This window comes from Sus scrofa, chromosome 13, assembly GCF_000003025.6.
Source record: "Sus scrofa isolate TJ Tabasco breed Duroc chromosome 13, Sscrofa11.1, whole genome shotgun sequence".
Taxonomy (NCBI): domain Eukaryota; kingdom Metazoa; phylum Chordata; class Mammalia; order Artiodactyla; family Suidae; genus Sus; species Sus scrofa.
The window spans coordinates 162,779,975-162,797,821 of record NC_010455.5 but is presented as its reverse complement, the minus strand read 5'-3'; the positions used below and the strand labels follow the sequence as shown (position 1 = coordinate 162,797,821).

The following is a 17,847-nucleotide window of genomic DNA, read 5'->3' as shown; positions in this document are numbered from 1 at the left end:
TAAATTGGTACAGCCACTATGGATAAAAGTATGGAGGTTCCTTAGAAAACTAAAAAAGAAACTACCATATGATCCAGCAATCCTACTCCTGGGCATATATTCAGAGAAAACCATAGTTTGAAAAAGTACATGCACCTCGATATTCATTGTAACACTACATACATAATCAAGACACGGAAACAACCTAAATGTCCACTGACAGCAGAACGGATGAAGAAGATATAGTACCTGTATACAATGGAATATTACTCAACCATAAAAAAGAATGAAACAATGCCATTTGCAAAGATATGGAGATTATCATACTAAGTGAAGTTAGACAAAGACAAATATCATACAATATTGCTTATATGTGGAATCTAAAAAAAATTATTATACAAATGACCTTATATACAAAACAGAAATAAACCAACAAATGTAGAAAACAAATTTATGGTGATATACTTTTTTAAATGAATTAATTTTTATAAAGAGATTAAAATGATGTTCAGTACCTACTTAACTATTATTGTTATCATTTTCATTTAATAGGAGGACATGAGTAAAAGTATATTATAAAATAAGTGTTTTTTCTAGTTTTAAGATGGCCATGCTCAAGCTCAAAGTGTTGCCTATTTTAAAACTTTGTGCATAAAATTTTCATAATTTCTAAAGCAGTAGTCATTATTAGATATAACAGAGAGAACATTCCTGGGCATTAGCTTCTTAAAACTTTCAACAAGGAAGTGTATAGAAACATCCCAAAAATGCAAAGCAAAATTTGCATAGGTACAATCAAAAATTGATAATCTGCCAATATGGTAGGAATTTTTTGATATACTTCTTTTAATCAAGTAGAAAAAAAATTAATGATGCTGGAGTATGTAAGCAATACAATTAACAAATTCTAACTGGTGAATATATAGATAGAATAATAAACCTAAATGTGCCAAAACACATTCTCTTTCTCTCTTTTATTTATTTATTTTTTTAGGGCCACACCCATGGCCCAAGGAAGTTCCCAGGCTAGGGGTCTAATTGGAGCTGCAGCTGCTGGCCTACACCACAGCTACAGCAACACAGCATCCGAGCTGCATCTGTGACTTACACCACAGCTCATGGCAATGCTGGATCCTAAACCCACCGAGTAAGGCAAGGGATCAAACCCACATCCTCATGGATACTTGTAGGGTCCATTACCACTGAGCCATGCCAAGAACACCTCTTTTTTTCACTTTTTTATTTTGTTTTATTTTTTTTTTTATTTTTAGGACTATATATTCAGCATCTGGAGGTTCCTAGGCTAGGGGTCAAATGAGGGCTGCAGTTGCCAACCTATGCCACAGCCACAGCGAGGCAGGATGTGAGCTATGAATGTGACCTACACCAGAGCTCACAGCAATGATGAATCCTTAACCCACTGAGCAAGGCCACAGATTGAACCCTCATCCTCATGGATACTAGTCAGATTTTTTACCACAGGAACGCCCTATTTTTTTTAAGTTATTACAGAATATTGGCCATATTCTCCATGTTGTACAATACATACTTGTAGCCTATCTTATACCTAATAGTTTGTACCTTCCATTCTCCACCTGTTTGTGCCCTATGCCACTGGTAATCACTAGTTTGCTCTCTTTATCTGTGAGTCTGCATCTTTTTGTTATGGTTACTATTTTACTGTATTTTTAAAATTCCACATGTAAGTGCTATCATACAATATTTTTCTTTCTCTTTCTGACTTATTTCACATAGCATCATATCTTCCAAGTGCACCTATGTAATTTCATTCTTTTAATGGCTGAGTAGTGTTCCACTGTGTGTGCATGTATGTGTGTATATACCACATCTTTATCCATCTATCTGTTGATGGACAATTACGTTGCTTCCATGCTTTGGCAATTGTAAACAATGTTGCTATGAACATGAGGGTGCACATATCTTTTCAAATTAATGTGGTATTGTTCAGATACCCAGGAGTGAAATTTCTGGGTCATATGGTAGTTCTATGATCAGTTTTTTGAGAAACCTGCCTACTATTTTCCATAATAGATACACCAATTTACATTCCCACCAATAGTGTATGAGGTTTCCCCTTTCTCCACATCCTCACCAACATTTGTTATTTGTGTTCTTTCTGATGATAGCCATTCTGACAGATGTGAGGTGATATTGTGATTTTAATTTGCATTTTTCTGATGATTAATGATGAAAATCATTTCATGCACCTATTGGTTATCCACATTTCCTCTTTGTAAAATGTCTATTCAGCTTGTTTTTTGATCAGGTTGTTTGTTTTCTTTTGTTTTGTCTGCTGTTGAATTGTATAAGATGTTTATATGTGTTGGACATTAATCCCTTATTGGTCATATTGTTTACAGATATTTTCTCCCATTCAGGAGGTCATCTATTTGTTTTACTGATAGTTTCCTTTGTTGTGGAAAATCTATTAAGTTTAACTAGGTCCCATTTGTTTATTTTTGCTTTTATTTTGTTTACTTTAGGTGATACATCAAAAAATCATTGTTACAATTTATGCAAAGAGTATTCTGCCTATATTTTCCTCACAGAGTTTTAGAGTATCAAGTCTTATATTAATGTTTTTAATCCATTTGGAGTTTCTTTTTGTATATGATAAAGAGAATGTTCAGATTTCGTTCTTTTACCTGTATCTGGTCCAGTTTCCCAAGCACCACTTGTTGAAGAGATTGTCTTTTCTTCATTGTATATTCTTGCCTCTTTTGTAGATTAATTGACCATAAGTGCATAGATTTATTTCTGGGCTCCCTATCCTCTTCCATTTATCTATATGTCTGTTTTTGTGCCAGTACCATACTGTTTTGATTACTGTAGCTTTGTAGTATAGTCTGACATCAGGGAAAGTGATTGCTCCAGCTCCGTTTTCCCTTCTCAAGTTTGTTTTGACTGTTTGGGTGTCTTTTGTGTTTCCATACAAATTTTTGAATGATTTGTTCTAGTTCTGTGAAAAATTCCCTTGGTATTTTGATAGGGATTTCATTGAATCTGTAGAGGCCTTGGATAGTATGGTCATTTTCACAGTATTGATACTATTTCAATCCAAGAACACAAAGTATTTTTCTATCTGTTCGTGCCATCTTCAGTTTCTTTCATTAGTGTCTTATAGTTTTCAGAGTATGGGTCTTTGCCTCCTTAGGTTTATTCCTAAGGAGGTATTTTTATTCTTTTTGATGCAGCAGTAGAGAGAATTACTTCATTAATTTCTCTTTCTAATAGTTCATTGTTAGTGTATAGAAATGCAAAAGATATATCTATATTAATTCTGTATCTTGCAGCTTTACTGAATTCGTTGATGAATGCTAGTGGTTTTCTGATAGTGACTTAAGCATTTTCATGTCATCTGTAAACAGCCAAAATCATGTTCTCTCTTTTTTTTTTGTCTTTTTGTTGTTGTTGTTGTTGTTGTTGTTATTGTTGCTATTTCTTGGGCCGCTCCCGCGGCATATGGAGGTTCCCAGGCTAGGGGTTGAATCGGAGCTGTAGCCACCGGCCTACGCCAGAGCCACAGCAACACGGGATCCCAGCCGCGTCTGCAACCTACACCACAGCTCACGGCAAGGCCGGATCGTTAACCCACTGAGCAAGGGCAGGGACCGAACCCGCAACCTCATGGTTCCTAGTCGGATTCGTTAACCACTGCGCCATGACGGGAACTCCATGTTCTCTTAAAGTAAGAAAAATATTACCAAAACTGAAAACTGACCATGTACTAGGCCATAAAGCAATTTACAAAAGATCAGATTTTTTAGAATACATTTCTAACCAAAATACAATTACTTCAAAATAAATCATAGAAAGGTAAAATTAAAAATTAACTTAAAATATATTTTAAATAAATAATGGATTATGTTTAATGTAATTAAATAACAAATAAGTCATGGATTATTTTAATATAAAGTAGAAAATATCTAGAACTGAATAATAATGAAAACAATTTTAAAACTTATGGGGCACAATGAATGCTCTACTTTAAAGGTGAATACATATATAGCCTTCTAAAACGCAAATTTTAAAAATGAAGGACTACTGAAAATTAATGAGCTAGCATCCATTTAACAATTTAGAAAAAGGAAAATGAAACAATCACAAAGAAATTGGGAGGGAAAAGATTAGATTAAAGAAAAGATTAAAAAACAGTAAATAAAAAAAACCAAAATAGCAAAAAAATTTTTTGATTACTTTCTTAAAAACATTAGTAAAATTATAAAACTCTGACAGAGTAGATCAAGAAAAACATAAGGTGGAATTCCTGTTGTGGCTCAGCATGTTAAGAACCCAACATAGTGTCCATGAGGGTGCAGGTTTGATCCCTGGCCTGTCTCAGTGTGTTAAGGATATGGCATTGCCACAGGCTATGGTGTGCGTTGCAGATGCAGCTGGGACCTGGAGTTGCTGTGGCTGTGATGTAGCCTGCAGCTGTACCTCTGATTCAACCCCTGGCGGAGGAATTACCATATGCTGCAGGTGCGGCCTTAACAAGAAAAAAAGGAGAGAGAAAAGAAAAGAAAAGAAAAATATAAGGTATAAGTAAACAGTATTATAGATGAAAAATGAAAAGATACAACTACTGATAAATAAATGTTTAAGGGAGTTCCCGTCGTGGCGCAGTGGTTAATGAATCCGACTAGGAACTATAAGGTTGCGGGTTCGGTCCCTGCCCTTGCTCAGTGGGTTAACGATCCGGCGTTGCCGTGAGCTGTGGTGTAGGTTGCAGACGCGGCTCGGATCCCGTGTTGCTGTGGCTCTGGCGTAGGCCGGTGGCTACAGCTCCGATTCAACCCCTAGCCTGGGAACCTCCATATGCCGCGGGAGCGGCCCAAGAAATAGCAACAACAACAACAAAAAGACAAAAAATAAATAAATAAATAAATAAATGTTTAAAAATCAATAGGGAGGAGTTCCTGTCATGGCTCAGGGAAATGAATATGAATCTGACTGGTATCCATAAAAATGCAGGTTCCAACCTTGGTCTCGATCAGTGGGTTAAGGATCCAGCATTGCAGTGAGCCATGGTATAGGTCACAGATACAGCTCAGATCTGATATTGCTGTGGCTGTGGCGTAGGCCAGTGGCTACATCTCCAATTCGACCTCTAGCCTGGGAACCTCCATAAGCTGTGGATGCAGCCCTAAAAAGACTAAAAATTAAAAAAAAAAAGGAAAATATAGCAGCATATGACAATAAATGTAAAAACTGGATAAAGGAGATGTTTCTAGAAAATTCTATACTAAAAAATCTCAATAAGAACAAGATCCTATATTGTTCTATATCCATTCAATGAACTGTATCGGTATTTAACAACTTTTCCCCCCAAAGGAAATTTCAGATCCAAATTATGAGAGTTTGGGGGGCAAATTTTACCAAACGTATAATTTTTTAAAAAATGCACAAACTAGGCAAGACATGGAAACAACCCAAATGTCCATTGACAGATGATTGGTTTAGGAAGATGTGGTATTTCTATACACAATGAAATACTACTCAGCCATAAAAAAGAACAAAATAATGCCATTTTCAGCAACATGGATGGAACTGAAGACTTTTATACTGAGTGTAGAAAGTCAGAAAGAGAAAGACAAATACCATATGATATCACTTATATCTGGAATCCAATATAAGGCACAAATGAACCTTTCCACAGAAAAGAAAATCATGGACTTGCAGAATAGACTTGTGGTTGCCAAGGGGAGGGGGAGGGAGTGGGGTGGTTGGGGAGCTTGGGTTTAATAAATGCAAACTATTGTCTTTGGCATGGATTAGCAATGAGATCCTGCTCTGTAGCACTTGGAACTATGTTTAGTCACTTATGATGGAGCATGATAATGTGAGAAAATAGAATGTGTACATGTATGTGTAACTGGGTCACCATGCTGTACAGTAGAAAAAAAAATTGTATTGGAAATAACTATTAATAATAACAATAAACAAAAATAAATTAAAAATATATAAAAAATATAAAAAAATGCACAAACTCTTTCAAAGAATATTAAAATTTCATTCTCCCAATAAAACTGTGGGCCAAAAAAAGGTTTAACCTGTGTTCTGGTATTAATGAAATATAATAGTAATCATTTTTCTTAGATTGGATATGTCATTGAACAAAAATTATTTCCCTACACCTTTTGGCCTTGTTTCAACCACAATATTTCAGTTGCTTATTTTTTGGGTTAGTGTAAAATGGTGAAATTATAACAAATTTTAAATGGCAAAAATGTTGCTCTATAATGCTTATAATAATGATTCATATGACAGTTGGTAAAAACTTTATTAAAAAAATAGAAAAATCAGAGTCTGATTGCAAAGTTCCATATAAATAGATTTGTTAAAATAAGTTATGTATAATTGCAGGGAAACTGCATATACTATAATAGTTAATAAGTAAAGAAACTTAGTACGGAAAAATACTAAATAGTATTAGTGTGAGCTTAAGAAATAATAATATAAACTTTATGCTTAGGAAATAGATTAGAAACGTACATACCAAAATGAGATTTTATTCTAGTTATTTGACCTATGGGTGATTTCTTCTCTTCTTTCAAGTTTTTGCTCTAGCAAATGTCTCATTTTACTATCATCCAATTTACATAACATCCTATAATTGATAGCATTCATACTTTAATTGGCAACAATATTTCCTTCCTGAAAGTACATACAATAGTGGTATATATTACAATATAGGACTCAATGAAAACATCTTTTGAATAAATAAAATAATGAAGCACACACTTTTTAAAATATAAAATATGATCAATTTCTTCTAGAAGACAAAACTGAGTGAATAAAAGTTTGCCTAAAATAATGTTTACATTAGTAAAAGTAACACTTTAACTTGAAAACCAACTTTTTAATGTTTATTTTATTAGAACATTTGCTTGTTATTATCCCTTGAGAATAAATAATCACATTAAAATGTCTACAATTCTGAATCATGGTTTAATTTACAGAGGTGTTAGTGATTATCGGTGCATGTTTCCTTTAGTTTAAGATAAAATGAACTAATATTATAGTTTTATTATAAACCTTTGGTATATTAAAGCTGTTCAAAGTCTTTATTGCTATCAAAGAATTGTGTAATAGCATTTTTAATAGTAACTGGGGACACTCATTGGCTCTTTTAGTCAAAATAATCACCTATGTATTTTTGGAAAGCTGCTCTTTCTCCCATTTTTGAAAACATTTTGACCACTGCAGGTGACAGTCTACTAGCTTCTCTTAGTCATGCTTGTCTAAACACAAATCCTTCACTGTGAATACTGATCATGTTTATTGCCTGACTGAATTCTAGAATGTCTTATTTGTGCTGGTGTAGGAATTCATATATACTAGAGGAAATGATATTCTCTCACAATCGCCCTCTCAAATAACACTTGAAAAATGTTTAGTGTGTACTTTCACATAGAGAGCTCAATACTGAAGGTGTCTCTCGTCAGGATGTGGGTCCAATCATGCGTTCAGTAAACGTTAGTTACCCATGCTGTTTATGACAGACACTGAGGTTTAAAATGAAGACAAAATCCCTGTGCTCAAATTTTTCACAGGGCAGTGAGAGAAATGAATGAACAGAAACTAATGAGAAAAGTGCTGTAAGTAGAAAAATGTAAAAGGTGTGCACTGGAGAGTAATAAGGAGTCATGCTTAAAAGGAGGATGTTATTCAGTCTAAACCGGAAACCAATAGTTGAGAACTCACTCTTTACTGAAAGTCATCCATGTATCATCATAAACTAGGAGCTTAACGAAACACAAATTGATTGTTTTATATTTTATATTCAGTCTCATGAGGTTAAATTCAGAGAGTTGAGAGTACCAGTTCATTCTGGGCCTGTCAGGGAAGAACCTATTTCCTTGACTTTTCCAGCTTCTAGAGTCCACTTGCATTCCTTGGCTTATGTCCCCTTTTCTATCTTTAAAGCCAGCATTCTCAAATCTCTGACTTCTCTTACCTCCGTTTCCATCATCTCACCTTCTTCTCTGACTGTCACTCCTGCCTCCCTTTTATAAGAAACCTATGATTACATCAGGCCCCATAATCACATCTCAATCCATTTTGCTATAAAAAGTAACATAATCACAGATTCTGTGGACTGGAATGTGGACATCTTTGGAGAGCCAAGAGTCAACCAACCACAGCTACTAAATGAATTAAGAGATGAAGGCAAGAAAGTAGGTTTTAAGAGATACTATGGACTGAATTTTGCCCCCAACGCTGAACATTCATTTTAAAGCTGTAGCCCCCCAATGTGACTGTATTTTGGCTTCTAGGTTTTAATTAAGGTTAAATGAGGATGGTTTTATAAGATGAGGAAGAGAGAGAGATCTCTCTCCATGGCCTCACCAAGGAAAGGCCATATAGGGACACAGTGAGAGAGTGGCTGTCTGCAAGCCAGGAAGACAGCTCTCACCAGGAAACCAATCATCTGGCACCTTGATTTTGGATTTCCATGCCTTCAGAACTATGCAAAAATAGGTTTATATGGTTTAAACCACTCAAGCTGTCCTGTCTTTTCCTAGTAGCCCAAGCTGAATAATGTAAGAGATAATGATAAGATCACCCTTAGGAGACTTCTAAGTAAGTGGTTATAAAAGTCTGGAGTTTAGGAGAGAAGTCTGAGTTGCAAGTGTAGATTTGGAACTTAACAGCCTAAAGGCAGTAGATGGTGATAATGAAAGATACTACTTGACATAGCATGTATACTGAAAAGGGAATATTCCCGAGAAAAGAACCATACATTTCTAGTAACGCTACTATCCAGCAGAGTGCTCAGCAGCTTGATTGTGGGAGGTGATACTGGCAGATGGTTGAATTGGTCCTGGGTTTCATTTGCAAGAGGGGCTGGCTACAGGACTAGTGGATGTGTGTGGTAACAGTAGGAGCTGCCACAGGAAGTTCATGGTGCTTTTACTTCTTAGGGTTCTGCAAAAACAGAGTCAGGTTTTATAAATAAAGAAACTGAGACCTGAAGACATTCAGTAACTTTCTCTGAGTCATAGAGACTTTTAAAATTAGATTTTATTTCTAAAATGGTCTGATGGTAGCATAGAGAATCAATTTTGATAGAGCATCAAGCAGAGTTTTGAAATGCAAAATATTTTTTAGTCTAAATAGGAAGGAGCAACCTGAGGCAAGAAAGAGGTGGTATGAAAGGCCATGCGATAGAGGCTGATACTCTAGATTTAAGAAGGTGTTCTAGGGGTATTGGTATCAGTGAGTTTGAAAAGTCAAAATAATATGAATAAGAGCATTCAATAACTGAGTATTATGGACTTTATGATATCTGAAGTAGAGACAATTTTAACCTTCCTGTGGACAGTGTTATATTTAGGAACACGTTTTAGCAGGAAGAAAAAATGGAAACTTGCTCAAAAATAAAAAGAGGCTATCTGATGTTCAGAATGCGGTGTATAAAAAAGTGGATAATGTGTTACCGAACTCATTCACTAAGGAAATCCTTACCTATTTTTTGATAAGGAAGTTAAAAACCCCATTCTCATGTCTTACTGAAATCCTGCTTGCTGGCCTAACTATTAAGAACCTAGCAGTGAGAATACCTAATGAGGACATATTTAACATATCCTCTGTGGTATCAGTATACTTTCAAAAGACTTGGTGGTTACATGGAATTTTTCTTAGACTCAAAAAGCTTTGCAAATTTTATGCATTAATCTTTATCTCTCGAGAAGTAGAGAAATGGTAGATATTTAACGTACCCACAATGATACTAAAGCAGGAAAAAGTAATATGACTTCCTATAAGACCACAAAACAAATTAGTGGTGAGTCCAGAAATAGAAGCCCTAACGTGTAAGAATCTGTCCTTTTCCATGTCTTAGTCCACTCTTCCTATTGACAAATCATGTTAAACACGAGAAATCTTGCATTCTGTGAAGTTGAATCAGAAGCCTTCAGCTGTCACTTCAAATGGTGGGAGATTATGTTTTCAAAAAGATGTTGTTCTCTTCCATATGTAGAAGGTCTGCTATGCATCAGGAAGAAATCAGGCAGAATCATCATAAGGATTCTGATATTTCATCCTTAAATGACACAGCAAATACAATTGGATAGATGACCCTCCTGATAACATTAATAATGAAATTTACCTTAAGACTTAGGAGACTAAGAAATCCATCTAGAGCAAAATTGAAATTTTGTTATTTTTTTCCTTTCTGCCACTTCTTTTTTAACTCTTTATATGATACTTAAAAATATTCTTCTTCTTGTCTTTATACACAGGAATGAAAGTGGATTGTTTGAAGTTTAGCTTAAAAAAAAAAAAACTGAACATGGAAGTTATTGAGGTATCTCTTAACTCTACACAATGAAAGAAAAGCCAAAAGACACTATGTACATTTGAAAAGTTAGAATATTAGGAAATGTTCTCTATCTCTACTCAGGATATCCCAACTTTGGGTCTAGAATTGTATTCTCCTCTCCTTATTCATTCTTTTCATTCATGCAACAAGTATTAAAGTGTCTGTTATGACTAAGCACTGAGAGTACAATAGGAAATAGATACAGGTAAGGCACATGCCTTCATGACAGTTGACAGAGTTAGATTAAGGGGTGGTGTTGAAATGGAGGGATAGTTAATAAATGAATAAAGTAGTTAAAAATGAATCTCAAAGATAATTTCACATTGTCAGAGATGCTATATGGCAAATATAATATTACTCTCAAGCTAAGACCCAGGAACACATTATAGTTGAGAAAGTTGAGTTTATTGCTCATTTCATCAAGGAAAACACACATCATCGGGAATTAGTGTGTCAGTAAGAGGGTGTTAGAAAGAACCACTATAGCTTTTGGGCTTCAGGTGGGTGATTTGGGAAAGGGTCTGAGGCAGCAGGAGTTTACTCTATTTTTTTTAATTTTTATATTTTATTTATTTATTTGGTAGCACCAGCAACATGCAGATCTTTCTGGGCCAGGAATCGAACCTGGGCCACAGCAGCCACCTGAGCCGCTAAAATGACAGCACCAGAAGGAAGGTCTTTTTCCCCTTCCTTCCTTCCTCCCTCCCTTCTTTCCTTTCTTTCTTTCTTTCTCTCTCTCTTCCTCTCTCTCTCTTTTTATGAGTTTACTCTAGACTAATGCTGCCAGAAAGCAGTGGCAAGCCTGAAATTGAGTAGCTGTTCTCATTGCCTCTTCTTCACCCTGGTATGGCCAAATATACACACTTCCCACTGGAAAGATGAGATCAACATATGTTTATTACATGTACTCACAGCCTGGAGGAGTACACTTGGGAACTAAGTAGACAAGTAGGAGCTGTGGGAGGCTTTGCAGTGTCAAAAAGGTAGGGTGCCTGAGATTCATCTCAGCAGGATATGTTTGGCTTGCCTAAATCATTACACAGGCTGTCGTTAGAATGAAACTTTTGATTCAGGGATGAGGAGGAACTACATCTGATCTGTTTGATAAGGTGGATTGTTTGGCTACAGGACCTTATCTGTGGGAGCAGAAAGAGGAGGAGAACCTATGGTAAAGTCCTTTCAGGCCCCCTAGTTTCCTCCAGAGGTCAAGGCAGCACGTAATATTGGGCCTTAGTTTCAGGACTTATACCATAGCATTTTAGTGAATCTTATTTACAGGGAGGGGAGACTAGAACAACAATAAATTTATATTTGATAGAAAACTAGCAGTCACTTATTTTCACCAAGAGAGGAGATGTTTAGTATATTTGGCAATGTGACCTTGCTTTTGTCTGTCCGTAGGCAAAATTATGCAGTAGTCTTGCTCAGTCTCATTTTATTTTGTCTCAGAGTAACCTTGTTTGGTATAATGTCTCATAGGAGAATAGCATAGCCTAGCTCTGAGAGAGAGGCCTGCTTCTGATTATAGACATCCTATTTTTCTCTTTCTTATTTGGAGAGATCTGATGGTGCTCAGGGACTAAACCAGATGGGTTGATCAGAGAAAGTTTCTCCAGTGGGGATCTCAAAAGCTTGTCCTTTATTACATATATGAACCCATCCCACAGAAAAAGACTGAGGAGGGTGGAGACGAGGAGGGGAGGGGGACAATTTATGGAGAGTGTTCCTCTCAGAGGGAAACAGCAACTGTGAAGAAAGAAACATCTTATTACACCTGAGAGTCATGTTTTAAAAAAACATCAGGAGGAGTTCCCTGGTGGCTCAGTGGGTTAAGGACCCAGTTATAATTGCTGTGGTTCGTGGCTCTGCTGTGGTGCAGGTTCATTTCCTGGCCCAGGCAATATTGGCATGCCACAGGCATGGGCAAAAAAAAAAAAGGAAAAACCATCAGGAGCATGGCTCTTTGCTTCCGTGATTCTCAAGGAGTTGGAGTTACCAGAGTACCAGAATCTCATAACAGGGAGAGTAAAACTTCAGAAAGCTTCCAGGGGACAGTGCTATGGCAATCCTCCAAGACAGATCGCCCCTTATTGCTTCCACCCTCCTCTCACAGTTTTAGATTATATAGACTTTATGTGGAAAATCCAATTCTAATTGATATTTTAATATGATCCTATATATTATACAACAAAATTTCTTGTCCAGAAAGATTTTACCACCATCCAGGGAGATAAATTGGATTGTTAGCCAGTGCATAGTCTGTCAGTGGCAGAAGATCAATTATCCTAGATATATTTTTCTTTGCTTTCTTGAATAGATTATAGTGATTTTTCCAGACCATCTAATATACAACATATTTAAGCTAGGTTTCTCTTTCTATTTTATCGTGAAGGATTTCTGGTATACAGTTTTATCATTCCATCTACCTGTGCATATCCTGTTGATGTGTTTGAAACTATAAAATAGTGGGTTTGAAAACATCATTGTTACCAACTGAGAATTTAGCATACCAACACAAGAAAGTATTATTAATGATAAGCATCCCAGACAGCAAAGAATAGTGCCAATAAGCAGGGACTCTGGAGCCAGACTGCCTATGTTCAAATTCCAGCTCTACCACTTTCTAGTTATGTCACTGTGGACAAGTTACTTAGCTCATATGCCTAAGTTTCCTTATCTGTAAAGTGAGGATAATAATGGTACTCACTTAAAAGTTTGTTTTCATTAGTAAAATATATATTAAGTTTTTAGACCTGGCCCATAATAAGCACTATATAAGTACTAACTTTGTAATAATGGTAGTGACAATGCATTGGTAAAGAAAAAAAGTAGTTAACACTATATCTCTATAGTCAATGAGTTAATGATGGACTAACTACTATATATAAATGTTCCAGATCTTATCAAGCAATAGATTCTCTTACTTATGGTTCTATACAGGGCCTCTACTTTTTTTTAATTGAAAAATATGTCATTTGCAGTGTTGTGTTAATACAGTTGTACAGCAAATTGATTCAGTTATAAATACATACATATTTTTTTCAGAACCTTTTCCCTTACAGGTTATTAAAAATATTGAGTATAGTTCCCTGTGCTATACAGTAGGTCCTTGTTGGTTATCTATTTTATAGATAGTAGTATGTATATGTTAATCCCAAATTCCTAATTTGTCCCTCCCTCTTTCTTTCCCCTTTAGTAACCAGGTTTGTTTTCTATGTCCGTGGGTCTATTTCTGTTTTGTTCAGTAAGTTCATTTGTATCCTTTTTTTAGATTCCACATATAAGTGATATATTAGGATATTTGTCTTCCTCTATATGGCTTATTACTTCACTTAGTATGATCATCTCTAGGTCCATCCATGTTGCTGCAAACGGAGGGGGCAAGATGCTGTCCCTTCTCCTAGACTGCTAAGGAAGGGTGCTATGGGGAGGGGAAGGCAAGGCAGAGTCCCTTGGGTATTGCCTCATCCCTTAGTTAAGGATAAAGGTCTGGAGGCCTCAGAGAGGAAGAATTGTGGGGTGGCTGAGCCTCGGGATCCAGATAGATGTGAGTTGGATTTGCCTTCTCAGTGAGCCTCCATCAACCCTTTCCGCAGGTGCTGAGGGGGCTAATAGGCTGGCATGAGGAGAACAGTAGCCCAGATGCCACATCCCTCTACCTGACCCAGGAGACACTCATACCCAATGGGAGGGGAGGGGGCTCCAAAGGGAGACCTGGTACCTTTGGTTACCTGAGTGCTTCCACTAAAGGTGAATGCAGCTGAGGTACATTCATCTAGCTGAAGGTATAGATACAGTTATATTAAGAGGAAGAATCTTAGAAGGGTGTAGTTTGGTTAAGGCTTTTTACTTTACTTTTCTTCAGTGACATCCTTAACTTCATAGAGAATTGTCCTGTGTTGGCACTCATTGTGATGCCCCAGTGCCCTGAAGCTTCATAGAGAAAAGGGCTGGCTGCCCCCCACCCTGTGTGGCTTTCCCAAAGAGAGCTGAAGTCACCTTGGAGAGAGGATTCACTCAGACCTTTTTGGACATCTATCCCAAAGCTGGGGTGCTATGGAGTGGAAAGGTGAAGATCCCTTATTTGGGGGCTTCACAGGCCCAGGGGGAGGTGACATGGGCCAGACACAACCCTGCCTCCAGTTACTTCCAATGATGCTCATTCATTCACACAACCCTGCTTGTGAACAGGGCCTCAGCTCTTACTACAGGGGCAATCATGTAATGGATTATTCTTCAGCAATATCTGAAAACATGCCTTTAATTTAAAATATGTTTTCTCTCTGTCTGATTTGTTTGATACATTCAGGCCTGCCATAGATAAGAGTTTTAATATATTCTGTGACTGAATTTCTTGGACTTTGCCTAAAGAATGCACTAGGAGTCTCAGATCTTTAATTGAAGCAGCCGTATTTAGTGTCACTGAAATAAGTGTGATAACAGCTTGATCATGCAAAGCTTGACATGAAGAAAACACCTGCCTGGTGTTAATAAGATATATGAATTTCAGACAACAGAAAGCCATCGTAAATTGGCACTTTGCCTGTCTTGATAAAATACTGACAGAATTTGCTATTCATTTCAGTATATTTAAAAGTTTATTTGAATTACTATGAAATGTTAACAGAAAATCACTTGCAATCTAGGCTGATGGCAGGTGAGGGGTTTTAAAATATTGTTGAATCTTTATATGTACTAACAGATTTATTAAGGCAAAATTAAAAAGAAGAAAAAAAGAAAAATTTGCTGTGTTCTAAATATTCATTACAACAAACCAGAGTGATCTAAGAAGGAATTTCCAGTATCTTAGTAAGCCTGTATGTAACAGACATTAATTTAAATACGTACATGACCTTTATTCTTAAGGTTGATCGCAGTTATGACTCAGATCTCATTCCTAGCCCAGGAACTGCATATGCCAAGTGGTGGCCAAAAGAAAAACCTTGAAAATTTCTGTCAATTGCCAATTTTTTTTATGTCTAAGAGAAAATCTTTTAAAAAATAAAAAACATTATTACAAACAAAACTGGGTTAACTCTCTCTTCTTTCTTCCTCCTGTGAACATTAAGAACATATAACTTCTGGAGTTCCTGTTGTGGTTTAGTGGGTTAAGAAACTGACTAGTGTCCAGGAGGATGTAGGTTCAATCCTTGGCCTTGCTCAGTAGGTTAAGGATCCAGCGTTCCTGCAAGCTGTGGTGTAGGTTGTAGATGCAGCTCAGATCCCAAATTGCTGTGGCTGTGGAATAGGCTCCAGCTGTAGCTCCAATTCAACCCCTAGCCCAGGAACTTCCACATGCCACAGGTGAGGCTCTAAAAAAGAAAAATTAGTTAATATAAATTTTAAAAGAACATTTAACTTCTTACAGGTTGAGAACATCATTAAATAAAAATAAACTATTATTGTTTATTTTATGATGTAAAATTATGCAAGATTAGTAAAAACCCAATATCATATGCACTGAACTTAGGGACCACATTTTAGTGTTTTTTGTTTGCTTGTTTGTTTGCTTATTATACATAAAACTCTTGCTAGACTGCTTTCTATTTCTAATGGACATGTTTATACATAATTTAGGAAGCAAAGTTTTGGCTTATTTCCTTTCTAGATTTTTTTTTTCACTTAGAAAAAAATCTTAACATCTATATCAAAAGATAGTTAATATTCATGAGTAGTCAACGTTTAGTTGACTATAATGAATTGGTCCAAAGAAAATATGGATAATTGAAATCTATGGTACTGCAAAAATTCAATTTGACCCTTTGCAATTAAACTTACATAGCATCAAGATATTGGCCAGAACTAACTAGCTAATAAGCCAGCTTAAGATATTTTAATTTTAATTTATTTCACCCCTCCAAAATTATATAAAACTTAAAGCAAATGAATAGCGCTTTACAGTTTATAAGCACTTTCACATATATTATCACTTTTGACCTCACCAATATCCTAATGGAGAAGGGATATTATAGAATTATGGAAAGTTTTTTTGTTATGTTCACTTCATAGATGAATAAATTGAGGATCAAGCATCATACTCTTAAGTAGATGCAAGTAATTGACTCTAGAAAAATAAAATATGAAATCTCAAGCTTTATTGAATTTATTACATTGCACTGAGAAAGCCTCTGACCCTCTTTCCCACAATAATACATCTCAGTTAGCCTTGTCTCCTTACTGCCCTATGTCCATGTCATTTTCTTTACTGTTTCTGATCTGTGAATCTCTGTCTTCACTTCCCTCACTCTGTGAACCCCTGTCTGGAATCTTGCTATTTTTCTTGAATATCCAAATCCGACCCATCGTTCAAGATTCAGCAAAAGGTTCCACCTCCTTCAGGAAGTCTTCCAATTCCCATTGTTGTTATGTAACAAATATAGCATTTTCTGGGATAACACTTCTTAGGTTCCTAAGTGTTTTATTATTTCATGTTTCATCTAAACTCTCCTACTAAACTATAAGCCACTAAGAACAGAAATCAAGCCTTATACTTCTTTGAAACACACAGCACTCTAACAGTGGAGATACAGGTAGTAATATCATGATAGATATTTGACTAACTGAGCTATTGCTGAACCATAGATAACCTTACTATACTTGTATTCAAACTATGTGACTTGTAATTTTAGCCTTATAATCCTTTATGATAGTTGAGTTTTGTGTAGTCTTTTCAATATGTTCATATACCAGTTGACCCTATCATTGATTTCTAATGGCAGTGAAGCCCAGATATATGGCCTGTGGGATCAAATCAACTACACATGCCTGATGGATTCCCCGATTAGAGCAGGCATTTGGCCCATGTAGTAGTATTGAGAACTGGAACAGGAACAGGAAATGTTATGTAGTGATTGCTTTTCTGTAGAATTACATCAGCATCACCCATTCTGCTCATCATAATTTCTCAGCAGAATGGAGATATCTATCAATGATAGTTCCTGTGGTACATCAAATGAAAATTCATTTCATTATTCATTATAAACAATGCTGATCAAGCATATTGTCATTACAAATGTAATTTTTAAGAAAGAAATCTGTATGTAAAAATGACACACTTAAGAGTCATTATGTTAAAAGACAAAAAGTACTGTATGACAACTCAACTTTTCTGGAATGTAAGTATTCTGTTTAAACTATTTTTGTTCATATTTTAAGGTGAATTTGGAGAAGTCTGTAGTGGGCGTTTGAAAACACCAGGGAAAAGAGAGATCCCAGTTGCCATAAAAACTTTAAAAGGTGGCCACATGGATCGGCAAAGAAGAGATTTTCTAAGAGAGGCTAGTATCATGGGTCAGTTTGACCACCCAAATATCATTCGCTTAGAAGGTGTTGTCACAAAAAGTAAGTACTGGTTTTCTTATTTTTCTTCTTTTATTTATCTATCTCAATTTCTTTAATTAAAAAAAAAAAGCTTAATAGCAATATCACAGACATTAAGGGGATAACTTAGTTCCAATAGTATCTTCAGATATCACTGTTCAAAGTCTTGATGCTAGGTTATGACATTATCAGAGTTTGCA

At 36.0% G+C, this 17,847-nt stretch overlaps 1 protein-coding gene across 11 annotated transcripts in view; it reads left to right on the top strand.

Moving 5' to 3' along the window:
• EPHA6 (EPH receptor A6) overlaps positions 1–17,847 on the top strand; it is an 876,888-nt gene that overhangs the window by 647,901 nt on the left and 211,140 nt on the right. For all 11 annotated transcript variants that reach the window (XM_021070704.1, XM_021070710.1, XM_021070703.1 and 8 more), the window contains one exon: positions 17,483–17,668. In XM_021070704.1, the coding sequence (XP_020926363.1) occupies positions 17,483–17,668 (186 nt within the window). The remainder of the gene's footprint in view (positions 1–17,482; positions 17,669–17,847) is intronic.